Source organism: Salminus brasiliensis, chromosome 2 (genome assembly GCF_030463535.1).
Source record: "Salminus brasiliensis chromosome 2, fSalBra1.hap2, whole genome shotgun sequence".
Taxonomy (NCBI): Eukaryota; Metazoa; Chordata; class Actinopteri; order Characiformes; family Bryconidae; genus Salminus; species Salminus brasiliensis.
Window position 1 is genome coordinate 49837627 of NC_132879.1, and position 12505 is coordinate 49850131.

General features: G+C 37.7%; 1 protein-coding gene across 1 annotated transcript in view; it reads right to left on the minus strand.

Annotated features, from left to right (window-relative positions):
- LOC140549724 (uncharacterized) overlaps positions 1-12505 on the minus strand; it is a 178880-nt gene that overhangs the window by 121055 nt on the left and 45320 nt on the right. Inside the window, 2 exon segments of the mRNA XM_072673469.1 lie at positions 10653-10715; positions 12222-12284. Of these exon segments, the coding sequence (XP_072529570.1) occupies positions 10653-10715; positions 12222-12284 (126 nt within the window).

Sequence of the window (12505 nt, forward strand, 5' to 3'; positions counted from 1 at the left end):
TGAACACAAACGCAGGGGAAGTCCTTATGTGGGCCTGTGAACGGCGGCTCGAAATTGCCCCGGGGGAGGGCGCGATACTGAGGGCTGACAATAGTGGTACTTTATATCTACTTTGTAAAGGCCCCAAATGAGACCATTGTGGCAAACATATGGTTAAAAAATAAAAACAACTTTACATATAAAGAAGCCTAGTTGATACAGATCAATGCAGGTGTCAATGCACAGAAGACAAAGATCCAAGGTCAAAACACAAGTTGTATTAAAAATGTCTTTGTATTATAAACCTATTAGCAAAATGTTGCAACTAGACTAAAGAGCATGTGTTCTCATGGTGGCTATATTTAATAACATTACGTACAAAATATTACTGTGTACTTTGCTACCACATGTTCCCCTCATTATAAAGAATTCCTGTAGAAATCACTGCAAATCAATGAGTAAATAAAAACTAGCAATTTTTAAATTTAAAAACAGCCATTTTTCCAAACTCAAAATTAAACCTTTCTCTGAAAGGAGAATTACATTATGAATGCAACATTAATGGGTGTTAATCCATCACTGGCGAACCACCGGCGAACCAGACAACGTGAACGGCTCCTCTAGAGCGGATACTACAGAACACTAGACTCTCTTGGAAGTCTCGTGACAGGGGGGCCAACATAATGCTTGGCGTCGCAAGAGTAATTCTCGGCCCAGACCTTTGCTCCTCTTTGTACCACAGCTCTCAGGTGACCCGAATCAGAACATGATAATGGGAATGAACAACACATGAACAAATATGGCGCAGTATCAAACGAGTGTCAACATAAAAGTCCTTGAACATGAAGCCTCTGGTCCGCGGCTCGGGAACGCCCTTGGGGTGGGTGCGGCGACGCGGACCTGACAGTACACCCCCATGTGTGTGTATCATCATAGAAATGAATATTTTGGGGATAATAATTTTATTATTATAAGAAGTCATGCTCAGTAAATTCTTTTCTGAATTTTAGCTCGTAGCTCCATCAGGCTGGTTGGTTCTGGGGGAGACTGTGCAGGAAGGCTGGAGGTTTTCCACAGTGGCTCATGGGGGACAGTGAGTGATGAATTGTGGGATATTGAGGATGCACAGGTGGTCTGCAGACAGCTGCAGTGTGGAGTGGCCCTCAGTGCTCTGGTACCAGCCCGGTTTGGAGCTGGAACTGGACCCATTCAGCCCATTTGGCTGAATGAGGTGGAGTGTGAGGGGAACGAGACGTCTCTGTGGAACTGCAGATATCAGCTGTGTGGAGAGGGTGAATGTGGACACAAGGATGATGTAGGAGTCGTGTGCTCAGGTAACATTTGATGACTGCTGCTATTTATAATATGTTCAGTTGTTAAAGTGTTTGGTACTGCTTTTATGCCATTTTGTCAATGCAATCTTTGGTAAACTGTAGACAGTTTTATTTGGAGAGCAACGGCTTTGTCTTTACAACCCTGCCATACATACCACTGTTGTTCATTGTTCTCCTGATGGTGGACTAATGAACCATAACATTAGCCAACGTTAGAGAGACCTTTAGTTATTTTGGGTTCCCTTGTGATCTCACAGACTATTCAAAGGGTGTTGAATAATAGTCTGACTGTGGATTGTTGGAGTCCAAACCCCTTTTGACTTACCTTTTCCAGTCTGATGAGCATCAACACCTCATCTGAGGTCTTCATCAATCTTCTTTGTTCGTGCCATGTGTTGTAAAGATCTGACTTTAATTGATCTCTTTTCTTTATAAAAAACAGGGCACCCACTTAAACCTGATTGTCATCCCATTGATTAAAATCATCTGACTCTGATTTCATCTTCTGTTAATCCTAGTGGATCACATACTTTAAAGATTGGATATTATTTATTAAATATTGGATACAATTTTAATATAATATTGAATCATTTCAGATCATTTGTTTTAATAAATGAATGGCAGAGTCTAATATTTTGTTTGCTCCTTATCTACTGTTAGGACTTCTATGACTTTTTAGGAAATCTGTTGGCATATCTTTGGCATAAGGCATGGTGGCAATTGGTTCATATTTATCTGCCACAGAGAGACCAATTGTATTGATTTCTCTACAGGGACTAGACAAGCTGTGTGTGCATTTACAGATGTGGGTCAGCAATGGGTGAAACTTAGAGTAGCTGAATTCATTCATTAGTAGGAGTGTCCAGAAACATTTGGACATACAGGGTATATCAAGCCAGGTTGAGCTTAGGGTAAGGAGATGGAAAACAATTATGATAGCTACGTGGCTAGTTTTCAGATGTCTTCCATAATAGTTCTAGATAGTTTAGATCGTTTCCAAATAGATTAAAGAGATCAGACTCACTGAGGGCTGTGAGGGGAATCTGGAGGTGTTCTACAATGGAACCTGGGGGAATGTGTGTGTGACAGGCATAGATGAAGAAGCAGCAAGTCTGATCTGTCGAGAGCTGAACTGTGAAAGAACTGGGAGTGAGAAGGCTACTAAAGCAAGAGTGGAATCAGCTCCTAACTGGCTGGATGATGTGAAATGTAGGAAACATGACTCCACTCTGTGGCAGTGTCCATCTTCCCCCTGGGGACAGAACAAGTGTGATAATACTGATGAGGTGGCTCACATTACCTGCTTAGGTAGGGACTTTCTCTTTCTTGGAGATGGACAAACATATTTTCATTTTGAAAGCAGACATTAGGAGTATTGCAGGATTGAAGAATATTGAAGATTGAAAGCCTGATGTTGAGCTCAGTTTGATATTAATACAGTATTTTTATCATATTCACAGGTGAGAATAAACAGCACACACTGGAAAACCATCTGAAATTCTCCTTATTTCCACACCTGAACCAGCGCTCAAGTATGGAGGCATTCTGTTTACTGAACCATTAAAATATTAATCAGAAGTTAATAAACCCAGATAACTCACTCATTCTTAATTGTTTTGACAAATCAATCTTATCTAAACTTCCTTTTTTATGAGTTGATATGGTTGAGGTCAGCTGTGCAGGTCAGAGGATTATTTGTTATGCTGGTGTTAACTTCTCTGTGTTATATTCATCATGTGAGGGATGAGTGGGGTCCTTCACAATGGGTGCAGCGTGTGGTGTGAATGTCTGTGACAGAGGGGGGAGAGACCCCTATGATCTTCTCAGCTCTCCTCACTATCTTCTTAGTTCTTAACACCTCACCTTAGTTTAAACTCCTGTGATTTTACTATTTATCTCAGTCCACATTCTTCCATCACTTCAGTGACTTTTCTATATTGTTTTTGATTGTCCAGAAATGCTGCTGTAAGGTTTATTTACAGTTTATTTATCTCTTTTGCCTGAGTATTTTACTTTTACTCTTTTTACAGACATATTTGTGACCTCTACTATTGCATCTGAAACAACCACAGCTGTCATCACTGGTACTCCTTTTATTCCTTTAAGTGATCTTTCTGCAGATCTCTAAATACACTGTGATGTTCCACTGAGTTTTTACTCTTTATGTATATTTCCAGCACATCTGACTGAGAAGCAGACAATCTCTCCTTCACAAATTCCATCCTCACATTATCCCTACGCCTATCCAGTGTCTCTCCTGGTGCTGGGAATGTTGCTCTCCCTGGCCTTAGTGCTTCTGGTTGTGCTGTTTAACCAGAACAGAGTGTTCAGGAGAGGTAGGGAGATTCAGAGATCATCTACAATCCACTTTCTGTACATTCTCTAAACATCATCAGTCCTTCAGTCTGTCATCAGTCTTCTCTTCTACTGAACTGAGTCCATGTTTCTCTCTGTCTCTCTCACAGTGCTCTCTAAGAGGAGGCAGAAGACTCTGACTGAGCCAGTCTATGAGGAGATTGACCATAAACATGTCAATAAAAGATTTACTGAAAGGGGTAAATAATATGTGGAGTGTTCTACTGGAGGCTGTCCATAGTTGCTCACAATATGGGAAGTGGAGCTAATGTTAGCTGGCATGTAGAAATAATTGTGTTTAAATGGCTGTAAATAACTACATGCCTTAAAGCAGCTGTAGCATTTTACCTTATCTTACATCATTTTGATGCTCCACTGACTGTAATATAGAGAATAGCATCTCTGACATTGCCTCTCCAGACCAATTCTTCATAATGCTGCTTAAAATGAGAGAGAAAGAAAAGAAAGAAAATATGGCTGGCTGGCTGGCTGGCTGGCTGGCTGGCTGGCTGGGGTGTGGTAGGACACCCACCAACATACAGGAGACTGACTTCAGAGAGAGGAAACACTTTAGCTTTAATGCTGCACCTGCAGAAAGCCTCTCCCAACACAAACACACTAATAATTTTGTATTGTTGTGGTTTAAAAATAAAAACAGTTCAAATGCTACATGTTTTCCCTTGATGTCTACTTCTGACGTTTGTGGGACTTTTTTATAGAAATGTTTTATTTATTATTTTTTTTTATTTCTACAAAACTGGTTTCCAACTTCTCTTTAACCTTCAAAATTGTTTTAATTCCTACGTCTTTAAAATGGATATAAGATCAAATTTGGCCTCAGTCAGTAATACGTGGGGCCCAAACAGAAGTAGGCCTAGCAGTGCTTCACTTTTGTAAGTATAATGGAAATTCTGTAGGAACTATCTATGTTACATTCCCGTGAAGTTATAACATCAGGGTATTGGCCCCGCACGGAGGTGGGGTCTTTACGGGCGTAAACTGTCACTGTCACGGCCGCGTCGCCGCGCCCGCCCCCGGGGTGGTCTCTAGCCATGAGCTCTGGCTCTCATGAGGACTTTCAAGTTCACAGTCATGGTCAAGTCATGTTTCAAGGGACTCTTATATTGACACAGACTTTTATGTTGACACTTTGTGTTATCATCATGTGTGTGCTCACGATTTAATTAATACGTTCCACCTGTGGCTGGTATATTTAAGGAGGGCTAGCGCTAGCTGCTAGTTGCCGGGAATTGAATCTATTGGGCTCATCGGCGGACTCAGTGAATAGAAGTGAGCCTTATGAGCTTATTGAATCTTGTGTACCCGTTGAACCTGGCTGACTCATTGAACCTGAGGAACGGACTGAACCATAAGAACCTTTGCGAGCTGTATGTACTTAAGGTACTCATGGTAGCGAGCTGTGATGAATGGGTTGATTTTTTTAGGCGTGCTACAGAGTGACAGTATATATCTAAGACTAGCATGTCTCTTTTTCATGCTTTGGATTGGAATGATCATTTCCATTGTTTAAAAAAAAATCAGTTACCAAACCAATAACCAAAGTTGACCAAATGACTGCATCTGGGCAGAGTGATAAATCATGAACGTTCTTGATTTCTTCCCCCAAACTATTCCTTTAAAAGGTTCAGATGAGATTTAGGAGTTTTTGCTATCAGTGGTGATAATTAAAAACACTGATTATAAAGACAATACAGATTATTCCTTCATTTGTCACTGTCACTCAAAACCTTGTGGTTCTAGTTTTCCAGTATTTTTAAGTTTTTAACAAAACTGGTAGTGAACATGGTATTCAAATTTGACGAGTGGACCAATATAAATGCTCCAAAATGAAATAAAAAAATCTATTTTTTTTCTTCTGTAAATTTGTTTTTATTAATATTTTTTTATTAATATAGTTCCTTTTTCTAACTACTTGTCATTTATTCAGTTTATCTGATTTTATCAGGCCAGCTCACAGATACACATCATTTAGTACCATATAATATAATACTGCTTTACCTCTTCATTAACAGTTCATTTTTATTAACAAAAATTATTAATTCTACATAGTATCATAACCCTGGCAAGTAGGGGAGCTACTGGCTGCAGGACACTATCACATGTACAAATATCATAAAAATTCCAGTTTTAATGAACACTGATCAACAATTAAAGTACTTATTCTTTTAACACCTACTAGAGGCTGACTGAACCCAAATCTAGCATTTTGTTTTTTTATGAACATGATATGTCAAGTCTATTACCTGATGGCCCAGATCAGACAGTGCATGCTTGAGTATTTAAACAGCTGAGTTCGTCAGCTCAGTGAGGCCTAATGCACTGATTGGGGTCTTTTTCCCAGAGAGAGAATAAATAGTCAAGTCAGAGCTTCATACAATGTTTGTATCTATATAAAATGTTGAGCACAAGTTTCAAAGGATGATATGTGAATGTGTCAGCGCTGATCAACACAACTCCACCTCCCTCTCTAGAGGAGAGAGAGAGAGAGAGAGAGAGAGAGAGAGAGAGAGAGAGAGAGAGAGAGAGACACACAGATACACAGATGCTGGCAGTAGTGAAACCCTCCAACATAGAGGAGACTGACTTCAGAGAGAGGAAACACTCCAGCTTTAATGCTGCACCTGCAGAGAGCTGATCCATACACTGATAAAGCCCCTCCCAACACACACACTTAGCTCTTAGTTAGGATTCACTTACAGTTAAAGTAAATATAAAGTATTACTGTTTTTATTACTGTTTCTTTAAAATACATATACAATAAAATATGGCCTCAGTCAGTGATATGTGAGGTCCAGGCTGAATCTGACAAGTAGGCCTAGCAGTGCTTCACTTTTGTAAATGTACAGTAAATGTTGTAGGAGCCCCCTGGGGAACATGCCCATAAAGTTATAACAGTCTGTGAAAGAATTTGAAGTTAGAGCATAAATGGTGCCCCCAGTGGCCGTTTTAAGTCTCTTTACGCGTAACTGATACAGTCCACACCTGAACACACATATCAAATATCATGGTGATTAAACAAGTCTATACATATGAAATGACTGCTGAAAGCTGACTGGTCAGAGGTGACCATATTTATTAAATATCAAGTCATCATCACAGTTTTATCTTGATAGGATAACTGGTTGCTGAGAAACAGATATGTGAATATTATAGCACCACCTAGTGTTGCAGTGGCACAATTATGAATATTACTCAAGGTCCCCAAGAATACACACCTTTAAAGTTTGCTAACTATCTGTCAGATATTTCAGTGACAGCTTTGTATGCATCATCTATATGATCCAAGCTCCACTCCTACTTTTAATTTCCATCTGCTAAAAATACATTGTTAAAATTCCAACATTTATTTGATAATTATTAAAGTTTAGCGTTCAATATTCACTGTTTTTTTGAGAAAAGAGACCGGCAGAGCTATAACGTTTTTGAGGCGTTTTTGTAGGCCGTGAAATTTTATTTTTTCTACAATATGGTTCAAAAAACCACTTGCTATAGTGCCACCATCAGGCCAAAAGGGCTGAGCTTTTTCAATTGATGAGTGAATGATGAGGGAGTTTTTTCGAAGGCCTGTCATAATTATTGGGCAGTGGTCTTTAAACATTACCTGTGCTTTATTTCATATGTACTGATCTATTGAGGTTTGTAAAATATTCTAATGATTGTCAAAATAGATGTCAGAAATACATAACTTAGTATATTTTTCTACATAATTTATTGTGTGTTTGGATCTCAAAGTTTAACCCTTCAATATACATGTTAATGAGGCCTGAAACACCCATACAGGGCCTTTTCGAAATACAGAAGACAAGTGAAAGTGAGTTAGAACTTGTCCAAATGTGTCCATATTATTGATCAGGAGCCTTCCTCCAAGATGTTCACCGAATTTCTGTTCATCTTGACCTTTTGACCTTTGTATAACAAGCTGTATTCTTTGGAAAAATTAGTCAAAATATCAGATAAAGAGTTACATTTCTGACAGATCATGTAAATGCAAAGTTATTCAGTTAATCCATTTAATTTAACTTAAGTGTTTGAATGTTTTAGTGCCCTCTTAAAGCCAATCTGGACCAAAGTTTACAAACGTCATCTAAGTATATAGTGCACATGTGTCAAACTCAAGGCCCGCGGGCCAAATGTGGCCCGCCGTGTCATTTGATGAGGCTATTTTTCTTAATTCTCTTGGATAGTTTGATCATTGATTGATGGCGTAATATGAGTTTCTTAACCTGACAAATGAACAGGATTTATGTTATGTTAACAGAGCAACAAGCAAACATATTTTTACACCTATGCAAATATTTATAAGTTGACTAAGTAATAAATTTTGAGTTATTTAACATTAAGTAGTACTTACATTTTTTCTACATTACATTTGGTTAAATTTAGTTACATTTACACTGTCTTACAGTTACATCTGGCCCTTTGAGGGCAACCATTATGCTGATGTGGCCCTCTGTGAAAATGAGTTTGACACCCCTGATATAGTGTATACATGTGATCACAATTTTAAGATGATCAGACCAACTGCTGGAGTTATTGCAATGCAAGTTAAAAATAAATGCCAAAGCTGCAGAGATTCATTGATATCGGGAAACAATTAAGTAAAAACGTTTTTTTTTTTTTTTTTTATCTACAGACAGCAAAGAGTATTGCAATTTTGAAAAGACAGGATCAAATTCAAGGCACCAGTTGGAAAAGGTGAAGTAATTCCTTAGACCAAAATGTTTAATTGAAACAGAGGGCAAGATGTATCCCTGTTGGTCATTGGGCAAAAAGAGTGTCAACAACAGCACTGTAGTGGATTGGAATATGTTTAGTTTTGTTCATTAAATTATGAATTACTGATTGCCATCAAATGTCTCAGTAAAGACATAATAGAGTGATATGATGACCCTCCTTCATTAATTATTAATAAGTATAAATTAATGAATAATTTTTTTTTTTTTTTTACAACTTGGAAATGGAAATACCCTCCAAAATTAACCAAAAGAGCGTCCATAATAACAATAGACATAACCAAACAAAAGTAACAATAGCTGTAATTAGCAATTAATTAACCCTGAAATGGAGGAAAAGGAGAGAAATCAAAGGAACCAACAAAATATCCAAGGGACCAACCAAGGTTCAGGCAGCATGGACCAAAGCTTTATTAAAACAAAGAAAAAGGACAAGGGAAAAGGACCACAATAATGGATCAGAATAATGTTTCATAGGTGGCTTAACCTCTTTTGGGCCAGACTGCTCTCACCTCAGTCTCAGCTGAATAAGATTCATAAAAGACAAGTGTAAGATCTCCTCCTTTTTTATAAAGCTCTATTCTACATCACAGAGATATATCAGCAGTCTATCAGAGCAGAGAGAAATCTCACGCTTTTCTCAGCTGCGTCCAAAACTGCTCAAAGTTAAGCTCTGATGTTGAGCTCCACTTTTCCTTCTCCACTTCTCCTAAGGAGGGGGTTAGAAACTATACTGAGATCTGCAGTGCAGTTAAAGTTCTGAGCCTGAAGTAGCAACAATATAGATGCTATTCTTCCTATGATAAGTCACAAGTAAATGGTGCAGAAATGTATATATATATAACATCTGTCACCTCAAACTGTGGTGGGATGATGTCTATCTAGATGCCACACCTAAGCAGACATTCCACAACCCGTGCAACATGAATAGCCTTCACTGAGCCCCAAGAAAGGCAGAACACTTGTCATTCATCCATTTGGCTGCAGTAAGTCTACTGCAGTGTGTGATTACTAGTAAATTTAGACAAAGGAATCCCCTCATACCTTCATCTTAATGGATGGATATAATCTGAAACTCTACAGAGAACACAGAGAAAACAGAGTGCAGACAAAAAGAAGTGAAACACATCATCTTTAACTGGTGTCAAAATCCACACTTTATTATCAGACTTGCTATATATTGTTGAAAGTACTGCGATCTATAACATTTCATATAAGCCAGTTAATACATACTTCAACCCCATCATAGGCAAACACTCTATAGCAAATATTTTGGTCTTTTATTGCATTTATTTCTGATTATTAAACAGCATTTGAGTAATTGTCTTCAGAAAAAAATAAATGTAACTCTGATTAGTGATTTAATATCAGTAGGAAATTGGTGGAAAGGAAATTGATACATTTATTGTTAGTTTGATTTAAATATCTTTGGCTGAAATGCAGATTATGTTAAATGTACACTTGCAGTGATTTGCCTTTTTTCAACTATACAAACCATGAAATCTAAGCTAATGTATGAAGTTTAAGCATTTTCTACCTTATATTTATTGTTTATTTTCAAAATAATGAAAAAAACACGTTTACAGTAAATGTCAAAAGTATGGTTACAAAAAAGTAAAAAAGTATTTAACTTTTGGTTTAGTTTCAAATGGCACAACAATTTCCTGAGCAGACAAACTGGTTGGACTCTGGCGATGGTCTATCTCTCCTTCTCAGGCACCTCCACCACCTCTTCCACATCATCATAGTCTGGATGTAACAGAAAAGAAACAGATAAAAATCTTTATGTTTTAAACAATTTAATGCTGGAAGCCTCAGTTTCTAATCATTGCCTTTTCTTTTATTTAATAAGTTCTATCCTTTTAAACACATGAATGACATTATTTCCATCATCATCATCATCATCATTACTCTGTAATCATCCATGTATATCATGAGTTACAGTGATGCAAATCCATATTTTACTAACAACACTCTGCAATAAGGTGAGCAAAGAAAAATGTTTGTTTTATCTCTCTCCACCTCAATAAAGCCATTGTATGCTCACCTCCATCACCTGCTACACCTGCTAACTCCTGTCTAGGAGTGAGGACATCATCATATCCCTCAGGAGGGCACACTGCACCGACATATGTAGACAAATGTTTTGATGACAGTGAGCAACAAATATGATTTCATTATTGAATGGATGCTTTTTCACAATGAATTTTCCATTTTAAAAGCGTCAGACCTGGTGTACTGTGTGGGCTCTTTCCAGCAGGAGTCACATCGTCGTAGATCTCCACTTTGTTTTCTGTCAAAATGTAAAAATGAAAGGTAGCCTCAGTGACAAGAGACTTGATTTTTACTATTTACAAACTCCAATTTAGATATTCATTATACCACAAACTGGGTACTTCACACGAAAGAGTTGGTGGAGATCTCTTTTCCTTGTCTAGCTAAGGTTTATTAGCTGGAAAAATTCTATTGTGACAAAATTGCAAAAGACCATGTTTTAGACCATGGCTACTGCAGTAGTAAAGTAGTGAAAAACAGTGAGATAAGGCTATATAATGATACCAGACTATTATGCAACATGCCCTCTATGCAATAATATCAAGATTATTGTAAATAAATTCACATGAACAAGAATGTAATATGTTATGTTCAGAATCACCTTTCCCCAGAAGACTGAAAGAATCTAATCTAATCTAAAAAGTTGAAAAAGTGGATAATCGTGTAGCCAGTGCCACCCCATCCACCCTCATGGCTTTCCATCAATTGACAGTAATTTCACCAATTAACTATAATTTAATGCTGGAAGCCTCGGTTTCTAATCATTGCATTTTCTTTTATTTAATAAATTCTATCCTTTTAAACACATGAATGGCATTATGTCCATCATCATCATCATCATTACTCTGTAATCATCCATGTATATCATGAGTTACTGTGATGCAAATCCATATTTTACTAACAACATTTTGCAATAAGGTGAACAAAGAAGAATGTTTGTTTTATCTCTCTCCACCTCAATAAAGCCATTGTATGCTCACCTCCATCACCTGCTACACCTGCTAACTCCTGTCTAGGAGTGAGGACATCATCATAGCCCTCAGGAGGGCACACTGCACCGACATATGTAGACAAATGTTTTGATGACAGTGAGCAACAAATATGATTTCATTATTGAATGGATGGTTTTTCACAATGAATTTTCCATTTTAAAAGAGTCAGACCTGGTGTACTGTGTGGGCTCTCTCCAGCAGCAGTCACATCGTCGTAGATCTCCACTTTGTTTTCTGTCAAAATTTAAAAATGAAAGGTAGCCTCAGTGACGAGACTTGATTTTTATTAAATACCAACTCCAATTTAGATATTCATTATACCACAAACTGGGTAGTTGTACCTGTAACTTGTAAGTCACTCTGGAGAAGAGTGTCAGTTAAATGTGTAAAATGTAAATGATCAGTTTATAAAGTCACTTACTTCTCAGTCCACTGGTGGTGCTCTCATTATAATATTCAGGCTTTTCTTCATCCACTGTCTTTGCTAGAAGAGAATGAAGAGAATGAGCTTCTCCATTTTCTCTTTCTAAAATAATTTTTGATTCTAAAAGAGGCTTTTGTGAATAATCTCAGATGCCTGACAACAGTAGCAGCTGTGATTCAAATCATGAACGCACATCTAAGATCCTTTCATAAAAATGTTCTTACAGAAGATAAATCAACACAAGCTACTGAGGAATGTGATCGATGTTTAGGGTAAGCCTCCTGTAAAAATACACAGAAGTAATAAAACACATGTTTTGCTGACTTACTTGAGAGGAGCTGCTCTTCCACATTTTCATATCCTGAATTCTGCTCTTCAGAGAGGATGTTTCCTGTTACATTAGAGCAGAACAGTCGTGGAAAACCTTCAGAATTCCAGACAAGTCACACAGGAAACACAATTCTACTTTGACTGATGACCTAAACTATACATCACAAGATGAACTGAAAATCCACTACAAAAACTACATTTCCCATAATGACATGGTGTCTTGGTTTCAGTTTCTATTATACCAGGCTGTACAGAAACTGTTTTCAATAAAGGTCAGTCAAC